The sequence below is a fragment of the Aphelocoma coerulescens genome, chromosome 27 (genome assembly GCF_041296385.1).
Source record: "Aphelocoma coerulescens isolate FSJ_1873_10779 chromosome 27, UR_Acoe_1.0, whole genome shotgun sequence".
Classification (NCBI taxonomy): Eukaryota; Metazoa; Chordata; class Aves; order Passeriformes; family Corvidae; genus Aphelocoma; species Aphelocoma coerulescens.
Window position 1 is genome coordinate 3,080,300 of NC_091040.1, and position 25,605 is coordinate 3,105,904.

General features: G+C 60.7%; 4 protein-coding genes across 4 annotated transcripts in view; all 4 read right to left on the bottom strand.

The window, feature by feature from the left end:
* Positions 1-2,242, bottom strand: part of ZNF385C (zinc finger protein 385C) — a 59,576-nt gene extending 57,334 nt beyond the window's left edge. Inside the window, 3 exon segments of the mRNA XM_068996225.1 lie at positions 2,003-2,048; positions 2,050-2,151; positions 2,153-2,242. Of these exon segments, the coding sequence (XP_068852326.1) occupies positions 2,003-2,048; positions 2,050-2,151; positions 2,153-2,242 (238 nt within the window).
* Positions 2,243-12,761: 10,519 nt separating this feature from the next.
* Positions 12,762-17,338, bottom strand: DHX58 (DExH-box helicase 58). The gene is made up of 12 exons (XM_068996236.1): positions 16,826-17,338; positions 16,547-16,748; positions 16,258-16,448; positions 15,931-16,047; positions 15,582-15,708; positions 15,319-15,501; positions 14,985-15,235; positions 14,712-14,861; positions 14,317-14,478; positions 13,840-14,030; positions 13,566-13,662; positions 12,762-13,316 (listed from the first exon to the last, which is right to left on the bottom strand). The coding sequence occupies exons 1-12, from the start codon at positions 17,015-17,017 to the stop codon at positions 13,137-13,139; spliced, it is 2,043 nt and encodes a 680-aa protein (XP_068852337.1). The 5' UTR covers positions 17,018-17,338; the 3' UTR covers positions 12,762-13,136.
* Positions 17,339-17,425: 87 nt separating this feature from the next.
* KAT2A (lysine acetyltransferase 2A) lies at positions 17,426-24,273 on the bottom strand. Its single transcript, XM_068996235.1, has 18 exons — positions 23,596-24,273; positions 22,908-23,031; positions 22,684-22,829; positions 22,223-22,312; positions 21,894-22,075; positions 21,450-21,641; positions 21,254-21,360; positions 21,007-21,114; positions 20,784-20,920; positions 20,450-20,658; positions 20,253-20,379; positions 19,916-20,026; positions 19,696-19,839; positions 19,330-19,444; positions 19,198-19,234; positions 19,025-19,088; positions 18,737-18,821; positions 17,426-18,511 (listed from the first exon to the last, which is right to left on the bottom strand). Exons 1-18 carry the CDS (start codon positions 23,821-23,823, stop codon positions 18,318-18,320), a joined length of 2,400 nt encoding a protein of 799 aa, XP_068852336.1. The 5' UTR covers positions 23,824-24,273; the 3' UTR covers positions 17,426-18,317.
* A 462-nt stretch (positions 24,274-24,735) lies between these two features.
* On the bottom strand, positions 24,736-25,574 carry LOC138099157 (heat shock protein 30C-like). The gene has a single exon (XM_068996237.1). It carries the CDS (start codon positions 25,494-25,496, stop codon positions 24,888-24,890), a length of 609 nt encoding a protein of 202 aa, XP_068852338.1. The 5' UTR covers positions 25,497-25,574; the 3' UTR covers positions 24,736-24,887.
* Positions 25,575-25,605: the final 31 nt, after the last annotated feature.

Genomic DNA, 25,605 nt, shown 5'->3' on the forward strand with positions numbered 1-25,605 from the left:
GTGATGTGAGCTCAGGGATGCTGGTGTACAAGACTCACAGCGGGAATTCACAGCCTGGCATGACATCACAGCCCTGCTAACGCAGAGCCTGGCTCTGTGCATTCACAGACGGAACCACATCCAGGGTCACACCAGCCTTTTTTTTCCCAATGCACATGGCAGATTATAGAACAAGCACGAAATCCACAGCACACGGTATCATCACCCCGCCCTGAACTCTGCATATGGCGAGAGAGTTTCTGGTCGGCGGAATCACACTGGCAGCTACCGAGGGACCGACACAACTCCTCCACCCCCACAGAGCCATTCCAGCCAAGTGACAAACATCATTCAGCAAAGCCTCTGGGCAGGATGCTCCATCGGAAAACACCTGCAGTCACTTAAAAGAAAAAAGTCAGCGGTGGTGGATTTGGATGGCGTTGGCTCAAGAAACTCCCAGCCAGGCTGGCAGATGGGACAGAGCCTCATTTATCCGCGGGCTGTCACACACGGCGGCACTGCCCATTGATGCTATTTTCAGGCACCGTGCCCCACATGCAGACACAGCAGCTCACGCAAACGTCTCCGCTCCCCACTCAGACACCCCAGGTAACAAGGGGGTGAAGCCGATGTGTGCACAGTGCTGAGCAGGGCAGGGCCAGCTCCTGCCTCACATTTTCACCTGAAATTGCTCCCTGTGGGGCAGAAGTGCTGCCATACTTCATGGGACCCACAGACACATCCAGCCGTCGAAGGGGCAGCTCCAGCAGCAAGGTTGCAGTGAGATGGTGCTGATTCCTCCACACTGGTGAATCAACCTGGAAGCCCCTTAGAGCCTCCAGGAATGCAATGCCAGGCTCTAGACCCTTCACCTTCACACAGAATCATCTCCTCTATTTAAGCAGCACTTTCAAATTTTGCACTGAAAACAAATCGCAGCGTCTTGTGCCAAGATGTTGTTTTCCCACACGCCCATCCAGCAGGATCGGCGCTCACCGCCCTGCCATGGCGCTGCCAAGGGCAGGCACAGGCACGTCCCTGTGCCGGGATCTGTGGGGTTCGCTCTGGGGCAGAGCAAGCCCCAGCCCTGCCCACCCTGATGCAAACTCCTTAAAAGCTTCCACCGTAACTCACTGCTGCTCCAAGTTAACAGCAAAGTCTATTGGTAATGGCCAGGGGAGAGCGGTCAGTCTGCAGAGTGGGGATCCTGCTTCTGCCTCCACATTCCTGGTCCCGGGGACCCCCTCTGCTCCCACCCGGAGACACAGCCAAGAGAAAGCGCTTTTGTACAGCTCAGTGAAGGTCCTTTTCCGTAAGAGCCAAGTGTCCCCGTGGAGGCAGCCAGAGCCTCGGCTCCATTCCCAACACAGCTCTCCATGTCCCGATCCCAGCATGGACGCACGCAGCTCCAGGCACTCTGCGAACAAGCCAGGGAACACGCAGGGTGTGCTGCGCACGCCGAGCACCACAGCCGGGCCCAGAGGGGCCCAGGGACCACTCCACCACCCCCTGCCCCGGCCGGGCCGCACACCCCGACACCTGGGCCAACGCCGCCCGCACCCAGGTGCTGCCGCAGTCCCCAGTCCAGCACACACACCCGTGAGGCTCCCACGCCGTGCACCCCACAGCGCGGGCACCCCGGCGGGGACGAGCCGGGGTTACCGGCACCCAGCGGGTCCCGCTCGGCGTGGGAACCTCAGCCCCGCGCCGGAAAGGGGCTGCGCCGGGGCCTCGGTAAAGTTCCGCTCAAGAAGTTTCCCTCCTGCCCTGGCCCCTCCGGGTGGTCAGTGGGGCCGGGGTCCCGCCACCCCCGCCGCCCCTGCCCCGCTGCCCGGCGCCGCCGGGATGGAGCGAGGGGAGCGCGGCGCACCCCGGCCGAACACCCGGCCCCGATGCCGGTTCCCGGGGGCCCTCCAGCGCATCCCCCCCTCCCACAACTTTCCTACGCCTGAAACTCCCAGTGCCCACAGCCCAGCCCCGGGGCCGCCGGTGCCGGGAGCCCGGCCGCCCCCGCCCGCCCTACCTGCCCAGCCGCCCGGCTCCGCCGCCGTCTGCAGCATCCTCCCGCCGGCTTCTCGCTCCCGGCCGTGCGAGCGTGCTCTCGGAGGAGGAGGAGAAGAAGGAGGAGAAGGAGGAGAAGGAGGAAGAGGAGGAGGAGGAGGAGGAAGGGGGGGATGAAGGCAGCGCGCGCGCCGCCGCGGTCCAACCCCCCCTCGGCGCCGCGCGCCCGCACGGAGTGGGAGGGGGAACCCCGGCGGCGCATCCCGGTGCTGCATCCCGCAGCTGCATCCCGCAGCTGCATCCCGCAGCGGCGCCAGGGGCTCGGGGGCATCCTCCCGTCGCGCATCCCTCGGTCACGACTGCCCTGGGCTGGGACAGGGGCTCCCCAGGCTCTTTCCCGGGGATTTGGGGGCGTCGGTAAGGTGTGTGGCTAGGCTCGCAAAGGAGGGTGACACAGCGGGGCTGTGGGGAGGGCACCTGAATTTCAGGGTACTGAGATGCCCTGTGCAACCAGTGCCCCGGAGAATGGCGGGTCATCAGGTCTCAGAGCCGCCAGGACAAGGGTGTCCAGTCCCGCGTCCTGAGCGGTAGCAGACAGCCCGGCTCTCCAGGGAGGTGGCACCGCCTGGGGGCTGCAGTTCTTTGCCGATGGCAGAGCTCTGGTCCCACCCAGGCCCAGCAGGCAGCAGGGAGGGACAGGACCTTGGCCATGGCTGGGCAGCCTGGCTGCTCCAGGAGGGTGAACCGGAGCCAGGGGCGGGATGGAGGGAGGGGGCCTGCAGGGAGATGCTACTTGCTCCTCAGTCGTCACAGATGGAGCACAAGGTGCCTCCAGGCAAAGGCTTCTCTGCTGCCATGCTCCTGCCTTGTGCTAAGATCAACAATTTTAAGTGCAAAAGTCTGCGCTGGCCTGTCACTGTCATCGTTGTTAATATTTTAGCAGCTCCCAGAACCTTTCAGCAGGGCCACACAGTGCTGACACAGGAGAGGAGATATAAAAGCGTCCTGCTGCCCGCCCCAAGGAATATACTGTCTAGACACGTTATATAAGCACATTTTGCCCTCCGCCAGGACACTTCACAGAGGATCTCAAAACACTTCCCAAAACTGCTAATTGAGCTTTGGAGCCCAGCTGGGAGGGAACTGCTCCAGCCAGGAGCCCCCTTCTCTGGAGCAGGTACTCAGGGGCTCCTGTCTCCCAGAGCACTTGCCTGCTCACTACTTTGCCTCCACTAAAACGTGGAATTGATGCCAAGAGGTAGAGGTGTGATCGGTCCCGTGCTGCTGCTGGCAGAGGCTGGAGGCTGCAGAAGTGGGGGCAGAGCACGTGCTGCTCCAAACGCCTCCAAGCCCACAGGTGCCTGGAGGCTCCAGGGCCACCAGCTGCCAGGGAGGGGGAAGCCAGGAGCAGGGAGTCCCAGTTTGAGCTCCTTCTGGGTCTGTAGATCCTGGAACACAAGCAGGTGGCCCAGCAGCAGCAGATCCCACCTGTCCACACCAGGAGTCCCTTTCCCTGCTGCTGTCAGAGTCAGGTCCCCAGGAGCAGCAGTGCGGCACCACTGAGCCTCGGCCTGGCTCATCATAAATCACTTTGGGTTTTCAGAACCCTTTTGCCAAAGCTCAGTGCATCTGTTGGCTGTGCCATCTGATTTCCACAATGTAGGATGGGGTTTTTTTTCCTCCCTATAAATAATTACAGGCACTCTAATGGATCTCAAATTTTACAGTACCTTGGCTGTCAGGAGCCTGCTGATGATGGTATAGCCTTCCTCTCCAAGGAGCAGAGGAAGGGCTGGGCTCCTCCACACTTTTTTCACTTACCTTAACCCTTTTAGCCTCATCCTTCCTCCACCACAGTGCAGGGAAGGGACCATACTCCCCTTCCAGGCACGGGGATCAGGAAGTGCAGAGATGAGGCCTCTTACCTGACCCACAGCTCCCAGCATTCCGGCACTGGGGAACATGGATGCGTTTCTCCCCCTCCATGGGAACTCTGGCTTCCCTCTCCCAAGGGCAGTCCTTCACATTGCTTCTCCCCAAGATACTGTTTGTGCCAAGACCATGGTCACCCTCGAACATTTTGGTTTGCTGCAGATATCTCTGAAGCTGAAGACAAAACTCTAAACAAAGAGAAGGTCGTCTCCAGCTGCAGCTCCCTGGAATCCCATGGGACAGAGCAGCAGGAGGCACAGCACACCCAGCCCCTCTATCACACTGTAGTTGCTCACAAAATTTCTCCCAACCCCTTGCTCAGTTCTGTACAGCGACTTTGTGCGCTCGAAGGAGCAGAAATCGGCCTACAAGGAAACAGGATCGGGCACTGCCAGGAGGGAGGGAGCTATGAGGGAATGGCACTGCCAGGAAGGAATGGGCAACACTTCCCCTTTCTTGGTGTTTCTGAAGCTCAGCAGCTCTGCTTTCAGTAAACAGGGAGTTTTACAATTACCCCAATGTTCTCCATCCTCTGGCAGCTCCGACATCTCCCCACACAGGGAGGTGCTGGCACTGCCTGGGGACACTGTGGTGGCACCCCACCAGTGAGACAGGTGATGGGTAGGGGTAACAAGCTGTCCCAGACATGATGCTATTGAGACATTGCTATTGGAACCACAGGACCCCACGGGAAGGAGAATCCTTCCTGCAGCACCCACTGGGGTCCCACAACACCAGCTGGCTGCAGTACCCGGCTCTCTGGGTGCAGTGAGCGCTGTCTATCTCCTTCCTTGGCACTGCATGGCAGGGACCAGCACCAGGCAGAACTCAGGCTTCCGAGTACAGAGGGACATGGAAGATGGGTGGGCAGAGGAGGGGCTGTGCCCAGGGGCCGAGCCAGGGTCCCACAGCCAGGGAAGGTGGGTGTGGGGTGGTTCAGGCTCAGCACCACTTTCCAGGAAGGCTCGCTGGCTGAGCCGTGCCAAGCTGCTCCGGCAGCTGCCGTGGCCGTTCAGCAGCTGTTGAGCTGTAATTGCTCATTGAGTCATAATTTATTTTTTTTTCCCGGTGAAAGCAGCACTGTCAGGGAATTAAAATCTTTTCAAAAGCCCATAAAGATTTCATAAACGTTTCAGAGCCAGATCAGGGGGGGTTTAGCACCTTCACAGCCATGATCCAGGGAAGGCGATGAGGAGAACAGCAGTGGAACACTCGGCAGCTGTAACTGGTTAAAGGAACAACAGCACTGGGCAGCGCCAGCCCACAGGGAGCTGAGCAAGGCTGCACTGCCCCTGCCTGCAGCCTGCACAGGGCAGGACTGGTCCCCAGCCCATAGCCTGGGCGTGAGGGCCCAGCTGGGCTCCAGGTGGTTCAATTCACCTTGATTCCCATGACATACTGCTGACATGGCTTGTGGGATACCGGGATGTGGCACGGCAGCACCTCCAGACTCCAGGAGAGCAAAAAGCTGACATGGGGCGAGTGCAGCTGCACCAGCCCCAACAATAGCAGCGTCTTGGCTCTCACCTCTTTCTCATCAGCTCAATCAGCAGTGACCCAGCTCTGGCCAGCTGGGAAGTTCAGCCTGTATGGGCGAGGGGCACTGGCCCCGCAAACACCCATGTTTGAATTCAGACCAGCCTAAGGTGTCCTCAAAAGCAAAGGTTTGCACTCTGGAAGAGCGGATGTAAACATGGAATAAGGTTTTCCCTCGCTGCAGCCCTTTCCACAGGAGCAGGTGTTTGCAGGTGACGGTGGTGCCGCGTTCCCACTGGCAGCCCCTGCGCCACCCCGGGCACCTGCTATTTTTAGTGTGAGCACAGAGCCGCCTTTGATGGTCCCTCCATGAGCTCTGCAAAATATCTGGGCCAGGCACGAACAGCTCCCACAGCCCCACTCTGCCAGAACACGTTTCCCAAGGAAGGACTCAGAATGCTGAATGAACAGGGCCTCCAGGCCAGCAGGGACACACATGCCAAGGGGGACTTAAGGGAGGGCAGACATGACCCAGAAGGCTGACAGAGCTGGAAGTGATTTGCACCCCAGGATCTGCACAGCCATTCCAGCACGGCGATGTAAAACCTAAACCTAACCCTAACCCCAACTCTAAACCAGACCCTAACTGTAACCTGAATCACAAACCCAACCCTAACCCCAACCTCAACCCCAACCCTAAACCTAACCCCAAACCCAACCCTAACCCCAAACCCAAAGCTAACCGTAACCCTAACCCAAAACCCAACCATAACCCCAACCCCAAATGTAACCCCAACCCTAACCCCAGCCCATGGGCACCGCAGGCAGGACAGCCCCATTCTCTAACCAGGGTGCAGAAACAAGAGCACAAATGGGTCAGAGCTGAGCTGAGCGCCCATTTGGGCACCCATGGGTGCAGGCCCCCACCCCCCCTCTGCTGTGGGGGTAACAGACGGACCCCTGGCACTGCTCCTGGAACCTGCTGGCTCTGGCACCTCTCACCAGCATTGGGCATCACTTCAAGAGGCACTTGAGTGACAGAGGCACCAAGAACTCATTGTTAGGGGAGAGGCTGCTGTTATTTTACGGCCGTCATTATTTCCTTCCTAGTGTAACTTTTAATTAAAATCTACGTAAGGCCGATAACTGCTCCCTCTGCATAATTGCAGGGAGTAAATTTTATTATATAGGAAAGTGGTTTTAATTTTTAATAGACTTATTTTTAAGGAAGAGCAACACTTTGAAGGGATCTGTGAGCCCCAGTAACATTATCAAAGGCGAGAAGAGGAACAAAGATGGGTTTATTACCTGTTCCCCATAAAACTGTTATTTTAGGGGAGTTTTGTGCTTCTTCCTAATGAGAGATGAATTGCACCAGCTTCATTTGGTGTAGGAGGAAAATTAAAATGAAACTGATAAGAGCCCAGTCTCTAGCTCCTGACTTACCTCCCAATTATAAATGAAAGCTCACAGGCATTCCAGAGATGGGGCTTGATGCCTACATTAATTATAAATAAATTATCTACACTTAATGTTTAAATGAAATTTCAGATAAAGCTTTATATTTAGAAAAGCGTTGCATCAGTGCATAAATATTTATGCAAGGAGTCTGGGTGAACTGCGGCTGCTTCAGCGTGACGTCGGAGCAGAGCTGGAGCAGGGAGCCTTGGCTGGGCTCTTGGAGGAAGAGGCGCTGAGCCCACCAGAGCCGGGAGGGGAACAGGACAGTTGGGTCCTAAACCTGACCCACCAGTGGTGTTTGGAGAGGGGAAGTGATGGGACACTCTGGGTGCATGTCAGCCTGACATTGTCAGAGCAGCAGCACGCACTGCCCATGGCCAGGGAGGCTGGTGACAGTGACAATCCCCCACGCTCCCATCTTTCTCCAGCCCTCAAGACCCTGTGGGAGTGTCCCACGGGACCCCTGAGGCAGGTGCTGCCAGGGCTGGGGTGAGCCTTTAAAGCAGCCAGAGTGGAAGAGGAGAAACCTGACAGGCCCCAGCTGAAAGCTGTGTGGGAAAACAGTAAGGGAGGATAAATAAAGTTGATTGAAATTGTTCGGCCCCAGCCACTTGTGCAAGAGTCCAGACAAAGTCCAGGTGGGGTCCAGCATCCTGAGCAGCCACTGATGAGGTGGGACTTCATCCCTAAGGACACAGGGAGCTGCCCGTGCCCACATTCCTGGCCACCCCCGGGATCTGCTTCATGCCATCAAAATCTGGGTTGCAGCAGCTTTCCAGGGCCATGGGTGTATTTGTCTGATTTCTTTCTGATGCCTGAGACAGAGAATCCCTATCAGGAAGAACATCCCTGTCAGAGAGAACATCCTGGCCAGGTGCACACATGATCCACCAGCGAGGGCTGAGCAGGCAGAGCCAGGAGCAGTTGGCCCAGGAATTTTAGCAGGGTCACCTTTGGTATCACAGCGCTGCACAGTCCTCGTTCTGCAACGGGAGCAGTATCTCATTTCTTCCTCAATTAGCTCCTGATTATCAGTGTCCCAGGGCCCCTTTCCAGTCTCTGTTTAATGCACCATTAATAATTCATTTCTCAGATAGCAGGAACGCAGCGCGAGGTTGGGGCTTTGTGACTAATAAGTACCAGAGCAACTCTCATCTCCAAGGGACAAATGAAGGCAACACAAAATAAAGTGGAAGAATCAAAGATAATATATTTAGTGGCCTTTAATCAAACACTGCATAACAGGTTTGATTACTCAGGTGAAGAACACACACCCACACTGGGCTCCCATGCCTCGCCAGCATCATCCCCATCCCACTGCCTTCCCAGAGGGAAATTGAGGCACCTCGAGTTAAAACTAGGGCTGGCCTGCACTGCCCTCCTCCCAGGGTTAGGGGTTTAGGTACAAACTAGACCTTTCCTCAAGCTGGAAAATCCCAGGACCAGATTTCCCGGTGCCCAGCAGAGCCAGCACAGTCGCGGAGGAGTCACACGCACGCTGGCAGCTGCACATTAAGTGTGACGGGATTCTGACAGATCCAATTATAAAGCCAGGTCTCAGCAGAATTGCAGCCCTAAGATTTAGTGCATGAAATTTTGTTTGGGAATTTTTGGATATTGCAGCTTGTGCCAGGGGTCCCCGCAGGCCCCAGACTGTGCCAGCACCTGCCAGCTGTCCCTGGGTCTTACCCCACCGTGTTGCATCCCCTCCCTGCCACATCCTGCCAATACCCAGCCCAAATAGAGTCACCTAAAAATGGCAAGAAGGAGAGAACCCACACCCAGCAGCACTGAGGAAGGGGGGACCTGCAGCCCCCTGCTCTTCTGCCCCACAGAGACGTGCCCTGGCCCAGGGACTGTCCCTGCCCCTGCACAGTCACTGGGATCACGCACAGGCTACGAGCTGTAAATCACTTGACTCCCAGTGGCTGAGGATCTGCCCGGGCCTTTCCACACTGCCCTAGGATGCTATTTTTAGCCCTTTCCTAGAAAAACAAGGTGGGCATGTGTGATGGTCCTGTTCTCGGCTGACTGGGGACTTGGCTGCCCTGGGAATGCTCCTCAGAGGAAAGCAGCCAAGAAACCTCCAGGGACCGAAACCTCCAGGGCCATGGAGGACGCAGGGATGTGAGTCCAGCTGCTCCCACGGTGCGTTGGTCCAAAGAGAAGTCAAGTCTCTTTGCCAAGTGTAGGGCTGTTTTGCTCCAGCCAGTGCTGCACGACCTTCTTCCATTAAAACCCCGGGATTAGGGGGTTTGTTTTACTTTTTCTAAGTGGCTGACAAGAGACCCTGGGATCACGGGTGGGCACAAAGCTTGGGATGAAAGCTGGCAGCCTGCATCAGTGCCGCCATTGGATCAGATCAGAGCTGCATCACCATCCCCTGGCTCGGGAACCCAGGAGCTGTTGGGAAAACAGATTCGCCTTTCCATCCGCGAGGCTGTTCCATCCTCTGCCATCCGCAGCTGAGCCCAGGCTGGCAGGAGCAGCCAGAAGACAGTGCCGGGGGGCTCAGTGACTGTGGGAGGCTGGAGTCTTCCCAGTCCTGACCTTTGTGCCCTCCTGGGGACACCCAGTGAAGAGCTGCAGCCCTTTCCCCAAGCCCAGATGGCTCCTGCGCACCGGCACCTCACGGCTGGGCGGGTGGGATCCTCAGCGGGTACCCGAGTGCCACGCAGCAGGGACACCTCCGTGATTCCCCTGGGATGAGCAGCCCCTGGTCCTGACGTCCTCATCCCAGTGCTCCCGCAATGCCCTGGGCTCGTGCCTCGCCGTGCCGCTGCGTGCCGGGGAGCTGTTCCAACCTAAGCAGAATAAACCTGCAGTGGTTATATTTCCTGCCTCCCGCTCGGGGCGCGAGGGAAATTGTTTGATGCTAATCCACTTGTTTAATCCAGCGGCATCCTGACATGCGAATAGTCAGGATTAACTCCCGGCGGGAACCGTCCGACACGCGGCCGGCGGTGGCGGGGCCGGCGCAGCCGAGCAGGACAGGGACGCGCCCGCACGCTCTGCGGGTTCCCGTGCGCTCCCGGCAGCGGAGAAGAGGGGGATGCAGGAACAAAGCGGGGAGAGGGCTTCTGGTTTTCGGGACGGAAGTCCTCCACCACAAGCACTTCTCTCCAGACTGGAATTTCCCCTGGTACAGAGAGGGAAGTTCCAGCTGTCCCGGGAAAGGTCACCTCGGGGTCTGACGTGCTCCCGGGCTCTGGAAGAGATGCTGTGCAATAGCCAGATTTTCAGATGTGCCTGAGAAGCAAAATTCAGTCCCCATTCCCCTCACGCAGGATGCCACCGGACTCCTGCTGCTCATTCTGCTGTTGCCTGAGCCAGAGTCACGAAGCAGGATGGAGCCACCCCCAGGGCAGGACCCCCAGCCCCAGGCACCTCTTTGATAAAGGTGCCTGAGGTCCTGCTTTGGCTGCTCTGTGCCCTTCTTGCTGCAGACCTGCCCTGGATTTCAAGTTTCAATTTGCCTGACTTTTATCTTTCGGCCCCAGTTCTCATTATTCCTCTCTCTGCCGAGTAAAAGAGCCCTTTAATACCCAGCAGTTTTCTCCCCAGGAAGATACTTGCATGCTGTAATCAAGTCACATCTCAGGCTCCTTCCGGATAAGTCGAACAGGCTGAGCACTAAGTCCCGCTAAACATCAGCCTGGGGAAAGGGCTGACCTGAGGCGCTGCCAGGTGGAGGAGCCGGAGGTTTTCCAGCTGGTGCCTTGCGAGGGGAATCGGTGCTTTCTGACGCACTGATGACAAATGAAATGAGCTGTGAGAAACAAATTGCTGCATTGCCCTGACTCTGTGAGCACACCCGGCTGCCAGGGGCACGGGGGGTGCTGGGGTCGGAGGACAGAGGCGTTCCTGGGGCTGCCCCCATTCCGGCAGCCTGTGGGCCGGGGGCAAACCCCTTCACGGTGCTTCTGCCAGCAGAACTTGCTGCAGCAGCTGTTTGCTGCGGGGCTAATGGTGCCCATCTCTGCTTACAGGCAGCCAGTCGTGATGGTTGGAACATAAGTGCTTTGGGGAGCTGAGATAAGCAAAGGTGCTTTGAGCCACAGACTTCTTCCAGCCTGGGGATTTGGCCACAGGAGGCCAGCTCTGAAGGATGCCAGTCCTGAAGGATGCTGGCTCAGAAGGATGCAGGCTCAGAAGGATGCCAGCCCTGAAGGACACCAACCAAGGTCACAGCACCGATCACTGCAGCTCGGCTGCTCCCTGCCGCCAGGCCCAAGGTGCCCGAGCCCCTGGGAAGGAGAAGTCAGATGCGGCTGACGTTGCAGCAGGGACTCAGAGGGAAGAACAAGCAGAGGCTGGATACAGACCTGCTTGCAAAACCACAGAGATTCACAATGCTGTCCTGGCCCTGTATCCCATGACGTCAGCTGCACCCCTTCAAAAAGGGGTAAGTTTTGTCACAGAAATTCTGGTTTGGAGCACCCAAGCGGACAGCCATATCTACCAGGGCTGGTGAGAGGTTGCACCACCCAGTGCTGTGGACACCCACTGGGCTAATTCACAACCTAAATTCTCCAAGCACAAATCAGGGCACTTTGAGCTGAGCAAAACGATCTGGGGTCCCTGCGGGAGGGATCCTGCCTAGGGAGCAGGAGGAGAGGCCATCCCAGCCCACAAGGAGCTACAAATAACTCAAATGGCCTCATTACCCAGTTTCTGATGAACAGGAGTTTGGCTTCCCCGGGGCCATCTCCACCTGAAAGCAGGCTATGTGTGCCTGACACTGCAGGAGCCTCTGGTACCAAAGTCAGGCAGGAGCAGGACTCTGGTCCCCTGCACGTGTCCTTGTCCTTCTGCAGCTCCCCGCCACCCGCGGAGCCACTTGTGACCTGCCGAGCATCCGCGCTGCTTACCGGCGGGGAGGGGGCGTCCCCGGGCCAGCATCAACACGTGCGGCAGGATCCCGCGGGGAAGGGACACGCGTGGAGCGGCCGGTGCGAGCGCTGCAGCCCCCTGTACTCACTGGAGCAGCCCCCGGTCCTGCCGGATCATTCCTCGGTTCCCCAGGCATCCCCCGGTTCCCCGGGCATCCCCTGGTTCCCCCGGATCATCCTCCGGTCCCCCCAGATCATCCCCCGGTTCTCCGAGCATCCCCCGGTTCCCCGGGCATCCCCTGGTCCCCCCGGATTATATCCAGGTTCCCCGGGCATCCCCCGGTTCCCCAGGCATCCCCCGGTCCCCCCGGATCATCCCCCGGTTCCCCGAACATCCTCCGGTCCCTCCGGATCATTCCCCGGTTCCCCAGGCATCCCCCGGTCCCCCCGGATCATCCCCCGGTTTCCCGAACATCCTCCGGTCCCTCCGGATCATTCCCCGGTTCCCCAGGCATCCCCCGGTCCCCCCGGATCATCCCCCGGTTTCCCGAACATCCTCCGGTCCCCCCGGATCATCCCCCGGTTCCCCGGGCATCCCCAGCCCGGCCCGGGACTCCCTCTAGCGGCCAGCGGCGGCACAGCACGGGCTGCGCACCCCGGTACCGAATCCCTCGCCCCGAAGCCGGCCCGGTCCCGGTCCCGGTCCCGGTCCCGGTCCCGAGTCCTGCCGCAAGCCCCGCGGCTCCCCCGCGGCTCGGACGCAAAGCGCTTTCCAGGGTGCTCCCAGGTGAGATCGAGGGGACGCCCGAAGCCCCGGAGGGACCCCTGGGGCTGCCCCAGAGGGGTTTAGGCTCGTTCTGGGCCTCGAGAAGGTTCGGTCTTGGGTGGGTGGGTGAGACAGGCCACTGTCTGCAGGGGGGGGGGGGTAGGGCCGGGGCAGCCTCACAGGCTCCACTGTGCCCTGGAGACCCCTGTTCTACTGGCACAGCGCACAGTGGGGTCTGGCTCTGGTGCAATGTCCCCCCTCAAACCCTCCTGCCCAGCCAGCTCTTGTCACAAGTGACACGGCCAACCTGCCCCTTCAGTCTAGCACGTGCGTTTTTAATGGAGACCCATGAATTCACAAATCGGAGTGGAGAAGCAGTGGGCTATGTCCTGGCCCCACAGAAACGGATGGTTCTCCTGGCAGGGTTGCAGAGGGGAAGGCAGCAGCATGGGGAGCAAGGAAGGGTTTGGGTGGTTTTTGATCCCAGCATCTCATCCTTTCTTTGTGGGTTCAGCAAAGCCCCTTCAGCAGCCATGGGCTCCAGCACGGGACGCACTGCTGCAGCTCAGACCAGCGAGGAAGAGAGGAGTGAGCCATGGCCTTCTGTCCAAGGGTCGAGGAAGCCTCTCCCTTTCATGTGAGACCCTGAAAGTGCCCTGTGAATAGTCCTCTTCTGAACAGAGCCTGTGCTAGAAGGACAGGCCATGGGTGTCAGAGCAGTACTCCAGGTAGTCAAACGCCTTGATGGGGAACGTCACAGCGCTCCACTTCTTGTACCTCCTCTTCTCTGCCGGTGTCTCCACCACAAAGTTTTTGATGCAGAGGATAGGCAGCTTCACCTGCCGGTACAGCATCTCCATGCCCCAGTCCTGTGTGGGCAGGGAGGGGACAGTTAGACACCGCACACACAGCGTCCCCAGGCTGCAGGGCCACGCACACAGGGATGGGCGAGTTCCTTGCTCCCAAGGCATGTCCCTCCTTTGCAGGCAGCCTGTGTCCATGTCCCTCAGCACACATGACACAGGCATGTGCAGCTGTGAGCTGGGGCACAAGGCACAGCCCTTCCTGTCCCTCCAGCTCTGACTGGGCTGCAGACACAGGGGGATGGTTGTGCTCACCTGGCTGCAGGCGCTGCAGGCAATACGGCAGCCAGGCTCCCAGTCCTTGAAAGTGCGCTGGAATTGTATTTTCCCAGAGGAAACTCTGTAATACAGCCTGGAAGGAAGGGGCCACCAGACAGTAAGGATGATGGTCCAGGGGACACAAACAGGGCAGCACAGGTGCTCCCATAGTCAAACAAAGTTCCTGCAATCTCCCTGTACCAAGAGAAAGAGCTGGCAGCAGGCTGGTGCTACCTCTGCCCGCTCACCCCTGCCCATGCAAGACTCCTACCCGAATTCGGGGTTGACGTTGACGTGGTGCATGCCCTCCACTGTGCGGATGTCGCTGCCATGGCACACGGCCATGTTGCAGTTGACACAGTACAGGCGAACAGCGTCTGGGTCGTGCAGCTGCCGCCGCTCACTGATCCTGGCCTCCTTCATCAGCCAGCTGGCTACGGCCGCCCGCTGCAGCTCCCGGATCTGTGGGGGACACAGAGGGGATAGGGGTCAGCACAGGGCTGCAGGCAAAGACAGATGGCAGATACGGCAAGATCCACTGAGGGATGCATCATCCCCCGAGTGCAAGCGACAGGGCAGGACAGGCAGGGCAGGGCAGGATGGGCACACACTGCCCCATGCCCCTCACACAACCCCATCTCAGGATCCGGCGCTGCCCCGGGGCAGAGAAGGCAGCCAAAAACAGGGTGCAGAGGTGGGCAAGAGCTGCCTGGCCCTGCCAGTGCCCATGGCAGCACCCAGCACCCACCTTTTGGTTGTACTCCTGCTCAGGCATGGCTTGCACTGCCTGAATCGCCCTCTTCATGAGCTCCACCCGGTCCTCGTTGAGCAGCTCTCGGAACACCTCTCTGCTGTTGGCTTTGGCGAGGACAGAGTAGACACTGTTCTCAGCACGGGCACGGCCCCGGGCCTGCAGAGCAGGGTCCAAATGTTGCAGTCAGTAGAAGAGGGACACAGCCAACCCTTTCATGCCATCCTGTGAGAACAGAGCCACTTCCACCCTCCCCTGCACCTTGTCAAGATGTTCTGCCAGGGGCTGGGCTCATCCCCAAGGACATGGCTGCAGGGAAGGCAAGAGCCCCCATGTCCCACTCCCACAGCTTTGGGGGTTCCTGGCAGGGCCAGAGGGAGTCTGGGCAGCACCTGCATCATGGCGATCTCATTGGTCATCAGCCCATAGCGGACCACAATGTTGCACTCAGGGATGTCCAGGCCCTCCTCAGCCACACTGGTGGAGAAGAGCAGGTTGAGGGCTCCCTCACGGAACTGCTTGATCACGTCCTGCTGCTCGTTCTGGGTAGACAGGGGGGTGATGCTTCAGCAGCTGTGTAGGGCTCTGAGGCCTGGGCAGCACCAGCAGCACCCCCAAAGTGTGCAGAGTGGGATCGGTCCAGTTCCTGCCCACCCTCCACTCACCTGTGTCATGTGCCTGGTCTGGTTGCTGTAGCCGGCGCCAGTGAGGACGGTGGCCCTGATGTGCTGGAGCGTGGCTGTGGTCTGCAGCCAGCTGAGCAGGCTGTGAGCGCTCTGCCTTGTCTTGGTGAAGACGATGCCACGAGAAGCGCCCAGGGGCTGAAAGTGCTCACGCAGGATCCCCTCCAGCTTGCCCAGCCTGGGGTTCTCATAGCGCTGGTCCCCGGCAAGTGCCTGCAGCCTCGCCCTGTTCTCTGCACAGGTGAGAGGGGTGTCGGGGAGACTCCTTACACCCAAAACGCAGCCAGCATCACCCCCCTCCAGGCCCCTCTGTTACCCTCAAATGTGGCAATGAGGAACTGTTCAGTGGGGTCCTTCTCATCCCTCTCAGTGCTGTAGAACTGCTGGAGGCACTGGAAGGCGTCAACCATCCGCACGGTGTCGTTGATCAGCAGAGCGTCGTTGTACTTGCGCAGGTGCAGGGCGCACACCCGCGTCTTGCGGCAAAACATCTCTGCGGCTGGTGGGGCCAGGGGACACGGCAGTCACAGCCTGTCCCCGTGGCCCAGCACCGCCACACCTGCACTGCTGCACCCTCACCTCTCTTCTCCAGCTCCACGATGCGCTGCTCGTAAATCTGCGTGCCAAAGTCCCATGGGAGACCCGGCTTCTCCATGTACTGCTGGATCTGCACCATCATCTTCTTCAGCTGCTCACCAAAGGGGTCCTGGGAGCAGGGAGGGGCTCAGGACTTGGGAATTGTGGCTGGTTGCATGGCAGGACCCAGACAGTTGCAGGATCCCCCAGCACCAAAACTCTGGGTCAACCGATTTCTCACACTGGCCTGAGCAAAGTGGATGAAGGGACACAGCCCCTCACCCAGCAAGGCTTGAGGGTCTCATCTTCCACCCAGTGAGCAGCCCCATGGCTCTGAGCAGCCATACCTCACCTGCACTCGCTCCTGGCACAGGTCATACTGCTTCTTGGGTTGGGGGACATGGCTTTGCAGGTGCTGCGCCTCGTCCTGCACTGATGTGATCTTCTCAGTGTCCAGGTTGGCACAGATCTGAGAGGGAAAGACCCTGCTTCCACCCTGAGCCCAGCTGCCCAGGACAGTGCACTGCGTGGTGCTCACCGGCAACCTGATGAGTTTGGGGATGACTCTTCTGGTCTGCCCAGCACCCACACACCTGGACATCAACCCCCATCCCAAGGGACACCCTGCTGAACCTCAGGGGAAGCTGTGCTGAAGCAGGACAGGGGGCACAGGACACACCTGCAGGATGTGCTCTACGGCTCCCTCGAAGGACGTTGCCCCCCCAGTGCCAGGGGATGCCGTCAGCCCCAGAACCTGTGGCAGCTCCTGCTCCCTGCTGAGCTTGCACTGGAGATATCTCAGCATGATCTTGTTGTAGACGGCGTCCTTATGCGTGTGGTGGCACTCGTCTATCACCAGCAGCGAGAAATCTGCTCCGGGACGGGGAGGGGAGCGGGGTGGGATGGGGGCTCAGCTGGGGGCTCAGCCATGGCTGTGGGGCCAGCAGCATATGTGGTCTGGTGCCCACCTGTCAGCTCCACGTGCATGTCCTCCTCCGTGCTGACCAGGGCGTTCTGCAGTATCTGGGCTGTGCAGATGATAACATCGTTCTCCTTCACCAGGCAGGCGAAGAAGGCTTTGTGGCTGGTGTCCCCACTGATGGATGCCACCTTGAAGGTGTCCTGCAGTGCCTGGAACTCCTTTTCGGTGTGCTGGTCCACCAGGTGCACCTGCGCCCACAGGACCACGCTCAGCACCGGCCAGGACCACCAGCCGTGGCTCCCGCGGTCCTGGAGCAGGGCAGCACCTTGTTGACAAGCACGGCCACCTTGCCGCCCGGCCGGCTCTGCAGGTGTCGCCAGCAGACGTGGACGGCCACGCGGGTCTTCCCGGCGCCCGTGGGCAGCCAAACGATGCTGTTGCGGCCGCGCAGGGCCGGGGCCGCCGCCTCTCGCTGGTACCCCCGGAGCTCCATTCTCCGCCGCTGCGCGTTTCGCATCTGCCGAAGGTGGAACCAGCCGGGAAACGAAACTGGAGGCGGCGCATCCTGCTGGTTTCGGCGAGGGGGGGCCCGCAAGGGGGGGCCCCGCCGGCCGCGCTGGGGCCAACTGAGCCGAGCCGAGCCGAGCCGAGCCGCCCGGCCCGGAAATCAGAACCGAAACCGAAACCGAGTGGAGCTCCCACAGCACCCCCCCGCACGCAGACGGCCCCTGCGCCCCGACCTGTCCGGGATCCCAGCGCAGCACTGAGCACCCCAACCAACCCTGCACCCCAGTTCTGCCCACTGCACCCCAGCCCATCCAGGGGGATCTTCACACTCTCCCCATCCCGAGTTGTTCCTATTCCCCTCCCCAACACAAACACCCTCCACAACATCCCGGGTTGTCCCCCTGCCCACCACGCTGGGTTGAGCCCCACGGATGGAGCTGGGGCTGCACAAAGACATTTATTAAAAAAAAAAAAAAAACAAACAAACCAACGAAACACCAGTCAAGTGGAATGGGGGCGAGTGGGGGGCAGGGAAAGGGGTGGGGGGCACAAGGAGGGGGGAGCAAGGGGGGAGACAAGCAGAGGTGTCTGCCAGCTGGAGCGGAGCAGGGGGAACAGAAGCCAGCACAGCACCGGGCAGCCACCCTCCCTGGCACCCGGAGGGGCAGGACTGGGGCTGGCAGCCCCCCACCCCCCCAGCTGGCAGCAGGGGCAGGCAGGGAGGATGTTCAGGCAGGGAAGGCAGACCTGCCCCGGGGGAAGAGCTGACAGAGGCAGCAGGAACTGGGGGTGCAAGGCAGAGCCCCCCTGCCCAGCAGGACCCTGGCCCAGGAGCAGCACCGCTGCGGGCAGCCGCAGGGCTGAGCCCGCCGTACATTCAGTGTGAGGGGTAGGGGCTGCCTGCACGTGGACGGAGCAGAAACCAAAGCACTTGTGTGCCCCTGCCCTGTCACAGGGAGCCAGGGCAGAAGGCACGATCCCAGGTAGGGGGGACGCACAGGGGTCAGGGGGTTCCCCCTCCCCCAGGCAGAGGCAGGAGCTCAGTGCTGTCTCTGCCCTGGGCAGATCCTCATGAGGCAGCTCCAGCCTCACCCCCATTCCCTAGGAGAGGCAGCCAGAGCACCTCAGGGATAAAAGCACCAGCCCCCCCCCAGCCCCTGTGGTTCCCCAAGAAGGAAAGCCCAGCTCCCCAGGCTGCTCAGCAGCACCAATCCCTCCAGCAGCTCCTACCCACAGAGAGAGTGGGGCTGGATCCCACAGGTCCCTCCCATGGGAGGGCCAGTGGCCACAGCAGGTCCAAGCCAGCCCCCCTACTTGTCGATGAGCCCCCCCTCCTTGAGCTTGAAGTAGAAGAACTTCTCGAGGGTGTTGGCACACTTGCAGTAGTCGCTGTCGGGCGGGTTGTACTCGCGGCAGTTGGTGATGATGCGCTGCAGGTCGGCGATGAACAGCTTCTTGGTGACGTAGTAGCGGTTCTTCAGGCGCTCCGTCATGGTCTTCAGGTCTGGGGGTGGGGAAGGGTCAGGGCCCCTCCCCAGGCCTCTGCACCACCCAGCCACTGAGCTGGACACCAACCACAGGTCCCAACTCATCCCTCTCTCACTCTGGGTTATCCTGAGGCTCCCATCACCCCAAACTTGAGTCCCCAGCACAGACTCCACAATGAATGGGGGGTCCTCAGCCCTCTCTTCTGTAATCCTGTCCTGGGGGGCTGGACACAGCAACCTACCTATTGGGAAGCGGATGATTTCATAGTAGTCCGGTGCCTCTGACTTCTTCACCGGCTCCATGAAGGGCCACGCACTGGGGTGGGTCTGGGGAGAAGTGGGGGGCAGTTGGAGCAATGACCACGTAACCCTTGTTCGCTCCAGCACCCAAGAGTCCTGATCTCCCCACACCTGGATCACCCCAGCAGGCCCCAAGGGCAAAGCCCTGTACAGCCCATCCCAAGGGAGGCAGCTCTGAGGGCTGTCAGGCGGACAGGCACCCTGGAGCAAGGGTCCTCTCCTGCCCACACCTTGATCTGGGCCAGGAGGTTCTTCAGCATGTTGTAGAGCTGGTCTGGGTCCTTCAGTTCCTTCCTGCAGGACAAAGCCAGTGCCCATCAGCCTCTCTCCATTCCAGGGCCTGGCCAATGCCAGGACTGAGGCACAGGCAGAGCTGAGCCCCCCGCCCTCATGCAGCACTCACCCCTTCTCCTTCCCCAGTGGTTTCCATCCTGTTTCTCCTGGAAGACAAGCGTCAGTGTCACCACATCTGCCCTGCAGGAGCCATGGGGAGCGAGGACAGAGCCCTCCTGCCAGACCCCCTGCCAGGACTCACGGATGCCAGGGACGCTCTCGATGGGGATCTGCCGCACACCCTCCTTGAAGCAGGTCAGGCCTGGGTAGACTTTGCGGATCTGCGCCTGTTTCCTCTCGATCAGCTTCTTGATGATCTGCAGGGAAGGGGGGTTGGAAGGGGGCAGATAAGTGGGGGTTCCACAATGCTCTGCCACACCGTGATGTGGGACCCCATGAACCCATCGTGCAGGGCCAGAGACAACCCCAGCCAGTGTCAAAGCCATCAGTGCCCCCTCTCTGCCCTGCAAGTCTGCTCTCCAGGCCTGCACAGCCCCACACCTCTCCCCTGCCTTCAGGGGGAGGCTGGCAGTGCTCACCCACCCTCCTGCCCACTCCTGGGCCGTACCTCCTTCTGCTTCTTGATGATGTGTGAAAGCTCAGTGTAGGGGATGCGGGGGTTCAGCTCACACTCCATCAGGGTCGCCCCCTCGTAGTCCTTGATGTATCCCAGGTAGCGGCTCTTGGGGACCTTGATGTCCTTGGAAAAGCCCTAGGAGAGAGGGGGCAGGTGGGAGGGGGCAGGTGTGCAGCAGAGCTGGGGGCAGCTACCAGGGAAAGGAGCCCACCTGCTTTTTGAAGTAGCCAATGGCATACTCATCCGCATAGGTGAGGAAGTAGAGGATGTTGTGCTTGATGTGGTACTCCTTCAGGTGGTTCATCAGGTGTGTCCCATAGCCCTTGGGGAAGCACCGTGAGACAGGGACCCCCCCCAGGCAGCCCCAGCTGGGATTAACAACCCCCTCCCACCCATGGAAATGGCAGCTGGAAGATGTCCTGAAGCAAATACCACTGCTTGGGGCTGGCCAGTGCTGAGCAGGTCTGGCTGCGCAAGGGGCAGCTACACAGAGACCACCCTGCCCAGCTTTGAGGGGCACACACGTGTGCCCATCTCCCTTCTCTCACCTTCACTTGCTCGTTGGAGGTGACGGCACAGAAGACGATCTCCGTGAAGCCTTGGGTAGGGAACATGCGGAAGCAGATGCCCCCGATCACTCGGCCGTCCTTGATCAGCGCCAGGGTCTTGTGCTTCCTGCAGGCAGCACAGCCGAGGGTGAGGGGAGCCCCCCACACCGGTCCCCCCGCATCCCCCAGCCACGCACGGGTCAAAGACGAGGCGAGTGATGTACTCCTTGGGCATGCGGGGCAGCTGGTGCGAGAAGACATTCTGCAGCCCCACCAGCCACATCAGGATCTTCTTGTTGGATTTCTGCGAGAGCGAGTTGCCGATAACATGGAACTCGATGATGCCGCGGCGCTCCTCCAGCCGCGCCGTCTCATCCCGTGCCGCGTTGGCCGACAGCAGGCTGGTCTGGGGGGCATGGGGGGGTCACTGTCCCTCTGTTGGGGGAGCCCCACTCCACCCTGGCACACTGGGGAAGCAGCTCTGTGGGCACTGGAGAGCACCAGAGCTGCCCCAGCATCCCCAGCCCATACCTCAGGGCCCAGCATGGCAGCAGGGTCCGTGATGGTCAGCATGACCTCGTTCACCAGCTCCATGGGGATGTCTCCCATGACACGGATCCGCTTGGCATCCTCCAGCGTCAGGCTCTCAGGTAGCTTCCGCTTCTCCCCTGGGATGGGAGAAGAGCAGCACATCCAGTGCCGGGAGGGACCACGGACAGTTCCAGCTTTGTGTCGTGGGCTAATGTGACCTTACCTGGCAGGGGTTCTGGGGTGCTGGCGTCCAGGCTGGCGGCTGAGCTGCTGCTGCTGAGCTTCTTGCTGAAGAGAGGAGTGGTGGGCACGGCGACGGTGCTGACCGCAGCTGGAACAGACCCGTGGTGCCCATGACTGCTGGAAAGAGCCTCATCAAGCAGTGGCAGCCCAGCCACCGCCACTGCTCACTCGCACCTTGATCCTTTATCCCACAGCCCCCAAACAGGGGCAGCTGCTTCCTGAAATACCTGGGCGAGACACCAGCTGGGCACCCTCCGCAGCTGGCACCGTGAAATCAGCCTCCCAGATTGGAGAGTTCTCACCGTAGATCTCCTCCTCCAGCATGGAGAGGAACCTGGCAGGGAGTGGCACATCAGCATGCAAGCATCCCAAAGGAGGAGTCCCCTCAGTGCTCCAGCAGCCATCCCCACACTGGGCACCTACTTGGGGAAGTGGGTGAGGATCAGTGTCCGCTTCTCCGGCACCAGCTTGTCCTTCTCCACCCGGAACTTCTCCAGCAGCTGCCGGCGGGTCACCGTGAAGATGGACTTGAGGAGGCTGCGCCCGAAGACGTGGGTGGTCTCGTAGCGGGGCAGGCTGTCACAGCTCTGCGGCACGTGGCAGTAGCACAGCCACCTGTGGGACAGGAAGGGGCTCCGATGACAGGGCTGGAACCAGAGACCCCAGAGCATGCATATCCCTCCTGGGACAATGCTGCCGGGAGCAGGGGCGAGAAGAGAAGGTGGACGAAGGGCATGGCTGACATTTAGAAGCACTGGCCCCACTGGGTGCCTGCTCTCCTAGTGGACCGACACTCTGAGAGAGCTGGGGAGAGTCCTGGGAGTGAGACCCCAGGGTGGCTGGCTAATTACCACCCCCTGCCCTCACCTGGTGTAGTTGACCTTGTAGGTGGCCACATCGTCGTTCTGGGAGCGCTGACGGAACTGGGACGGCGTCTCCAGCTTCCAGTAGTTGAGGCACAGCAGGAACATCTTGGAGAGCTCATACATGGTCTGGCGCTCCTTGGGCGGCAAGTGGCTGAACTTGTACTGCACAAAATTCAGGACTCCCTGGGGAGAGGATGGAACATTGGGAGGGTGCCAGGGGCTGCTCTGAGTTCTTCCGTGCTGCCTCCCAGAGAGTGAGGGGACCATGGAAGAGCAGCAGAACATAGGATAAGTCATCAGGGCAGTGCACAAGCCTGACAGCAGCCTCACCTGCTCAATGTTTGGTTTCTCAAAGGGGGGGCTCCCCAGGGAGCCCTCGACCACAGGCTGGCTCATCTGCAGGATGCACTTCCGCAGCAGCTACAAAGACACCATTAGACATGGTCACCAGAGTCCCAGGAACTGGATGCTCAGGAATGGTGGAGGTGGCTGACGCTGCCATGGGGCTGCTCTGATTTCTACAGCCAGGAAGGCACTGGGGTTGCCCTTGGAGCACATCCGTTCATCCCCTAAAACCATCCGCCAAGGGAATCCAAGGCCAGGACAGAGGTCACTTCAGAAGAGGGTCAGTGTTTCAGGTCTTTGGGCATTGGGATGGTTCACAGCCCCAGCTTCAGCTTCAGCTCCAGCTCCAACAGAGCATGAACAGCAGGACAGCAGCCCCAGCTCCCCACAATGACCAGAGACCCTGCACAAGTCCCACCATGAGTGGGGCAGCGAGACATGCGCACCTTGAACAGGTAGAAATACACCTGCTTGGTGTCCGTGTCCTCCTCCTTGTGCACTGACATGAAGAGGTTCTCCACATCTACCACCATGCCCAGCAGACGGTTGATCTCGTCCTCCGAGACGTTCTCCAGGTGGGACACGTGGTCCGCTGTGCCGGAGAGAAAGCCGTGGTGAGACCAGGGGATCAGCACTGCTCACCCTGCCCGCGAGGCCCCACAGGAGCTACCCAGCGCATGGCCACAGCTCCGGCACGGTTCACTCAGGTTGGTCACTGGCTGCTGCAGGTCCATCCGAGGGGCTGTGGGGGGGTTTGGGTTCTTCCAGCCATTGCACTTGCAGGCGTCGTTGGCCTGGTATGAGGGACAGAAGTGGCCTTCGCAGTGGCCCACGCGCTGCCACGTGCTGAGGCTGCCACCTTCTCTGGTGAAACGATTTCCCTGGCTTCCACCTGCCCCTTTTCACCCACCCCAGCTTTTCTCAGCCGCCACCCTGCATCACCCACCATCCCAACACTCTCCCGTGCAGCCCCAGAACCTTGCAGTCCCTGCCCAGGGACATCCCCGCACCTCCCTGCAGCACTCTCTTCCTGCAGCCCCTGCCTGCGAACAGCCCCAAACCCCCGTCCTGCACCCCATGTACATCCCAGCACCCAATCCTGCATCCTTTGTCCATGCATTCCTTGCACTCATCCTCCTGCACCCGCTAAGTTCCCCTCCTACACCCATAAACGTCCTTGCAACTCCCTCCTGCATTCCCCACTCAGGTCAGCACCCCCATCCTTCATCCCCCACCCAAGCACAGCCTTGAACCCCCACTCCTGTATCCCCTGCACCCCCACCCACGCCCGTCCTTGCATTCCCCACCCATGCACAGCCTTGAACCCCACCTCCCGCCCTCCCTCCTGTGTGCCCCACCTTGCAAGCCGAGAAGACCCCCAGCTTCTCCAGCTTCTTCCCGCGAGGGAACCCCCGCACCTGCGCCTTGCGCTGGCTCGCCCGCTGCTGCTGGCTCAGCCCGGGCCGTGCCGGGTCGCTGGATCCCGCTCCTCCAGCCGTCACCCCGCTCGCCCCCGCCGCCACCGCCGTTCCCGTGCCCGGGCCAGGCGGGGGCCGCCCGGGCTGCGCGGCCTCCGGCTCCGCCATGCCGGGCCCGGCGTGCGCCCCGCGCTCACTGCGCCTGCGCGCCGGGAACGCCGGGATCCGTAGTCCGCTGCGGCGGGGAGGGGGGGCCGGTGCTGCCGGGACGGCGCTCCCGGGGCCGGTTCGCGTCACCCGCTGTCCTGAACGGGAGCAGAGCCCCCACTCGGGACTGCGCGTGGCGTGAACCGTCCAGAGAGGATCGAGGTCCGGTCATGACGACCCACCGCGACAGCCCCTCACGGGGCGGTGCCGAGCCGTCGGTGCCCGGAGGAGCCCTCCCGCCCCTCCGGTAACCGGCACCGCGCCCGGTCCGGCGCCGCACGGCGCGCTCCGCACTCCGCGGAGCCCCGCAAATATGGAGCATGGCCACGCCCTCTTCTCCAAATGCGGTGCGCGTCCCGCCCTCCGCCTTCCCACCGCCGGCACGGCGTGCGGCCGAGCGCCCGGCACGGAGCGTGGCCGCGCCTCCTGACCGGTACCAGCGAACCGGGTCCGCCCGCTGGCCATTTATGAGAGGCCGCGCCCACTTTCACCGGGGGGTGCGGCTTAGAGTCGGGCTGGGGCGCGGAGCTGCGGGCAGCGCCTGGAAGGTGCCAGCACTTGCGCGGGGGGACGGCACGGGGGACGCGGGCACCGCACGGGAGCGTCCCAGCACCAGCCCAAAGATGGGAGTCTGGTGCCCGAAGGCTACCCTGGGGGATGCTCAGGAGCTCCCGGGGATTCTCAGTGCTGCACATGGCCTGGAGCCCCTCGCCCAACCTCCTCTGCCAGGGCAGAGCTGGGGAGAGGTGCCAGGGACATGCCCCGTGCCAGCACTGCCCCGTTCCCCACCCTGCCATCACGCTGCGAGGGCACAGGCAGGAGCGTTGCAAAGCACAGGGCTGGGCAAGACTAGAAACACCGAAGCCACACAAATAAAAGTTAGAAATATTTATTACATATCAAAAAAGCTGCATATTTTGGGCAGACACCACCCCCCGGGCCATCGCGCAGTCCCAGTGCGGTCCTGCTCTGCGGCCAGCAGCTGCCTCTGTAGCCAGGCTCAGCCTGGCCCCCGTTGCTCCTCTTCATGCCTTGGCCCGCTCGGCTCCATCCTCAGTGCTGCCAGCTGGCTGTGCCACCACCGGCCCCATCTGGATGGGCACATTCCTCTCCGGGACAGCCGGCAGTGCCAGCTTGGGAGCCTCAATGCGGAGCTGCCCATCCTTGGACAGGGAGCAGGTCAGCGCTTCGGCATCCACCTCCTCGGGCACGTCCCACTCCCGCTTCAGCACCTCGTACTTGTAGGAGAAGGAGCCCTTCTCGTCTGTGCTCTGCGTCTCCTTCTGCCCCACCAGCACCACCTTCCTTCCCACCACCTTCACCGACAGCTGCTCGGGCGCAAAGTCCTTCACATCCTGGCAGACAGAGAAGCCGTCCCCAGAGCCCTGGGTCAGGGCTGCGCTGGTGCTCGATGCACGGTCTGCGGCGATGCCGAGCCGTCCGGAGCTGCTCCCACTGGTCAGGTACTGCTCGACGCTGCTCATGAACTCCCGCGCCCTCTCCATCTCCAGCCGCATCTCCCGCTCCAGCTCGGCAAAGAGGGTGCCTGGATGTGGCCAGAGGGTGCGGACGGGTCCAAACCACGGGAACAGTGAGCTGGACATGGGCGGCATAAAGTGCAGGCGGCAAAGCATCTCTGCTCCCAAAGAGTGCTCCTGGTTGTGCTGCAGCTCTGCTCGGTGCAGTGGCTGGAGCGGTACTGGGCTGGGGCAAGGGAGCAGCGGATTTTATCCTCCCCTGCCC

What these genes read in the sequence shown, in the direction of transcription:
- LOC138099157 (XM_068996237.1), bottom strand. Translation starts at nt 25,496, where the DNA reads ATGCTTTGCCGCCTGCACTTTATGCCGCCCATGTCCAGCTCACTGTTC.
- DHX58 (XM_068996236.1), bottom strand. Translation starts at nt 17,017, where the DNA reads ATGCGAAACGCGCAGCGGCGGAGAATGGAGCTCCGGGGGTACCAGCGA. An exon ending in TGGCCGTGCTTGTCAACAAG is followed by an intron (nt 16,749 to 16,825) that starts GTGCTGCCCTGC and finishes CTGTGGGCGCAG; the next exon opens with GTGCACCTGGTGGACCAGCA. An exon ending in ATGAGATCGCCATGATGCAG is followed by an intron (nt 14,479 to 14,711) that starts GTGCTGCCCAGA and finishes CCTGCTCTGCAG; the next exon opens with GCCCGGGGCCGTGCCCGTGC.
- KAT2A (XM_068996235.1), bottom strand. Translation starts at nt 23,823, where the DNA reads ATGGCGGAGCCGGAGGCCGCGCAGCCCGGGCGGCCCCCGCCTGGCCCG. An exon ending in AGAAACCAAACATTGAGCAG is followed by an intron (nt 22,076 to 22,222) that starts GTGAGGCTGCTG and finishes TCCTCTCCCCAG; the next exon opens with GGAGTCCTGAATTTTGTGCA. An exon ending in ACTCGCCTCGTCTTTGACCC is followed by an intron (nt 20,380 to 20,449) that starts GTGCGTGGCTGG and finishes TGCTGCCTGCAG; the next exon opens with GAAGCACAAGACCCTGGCGC.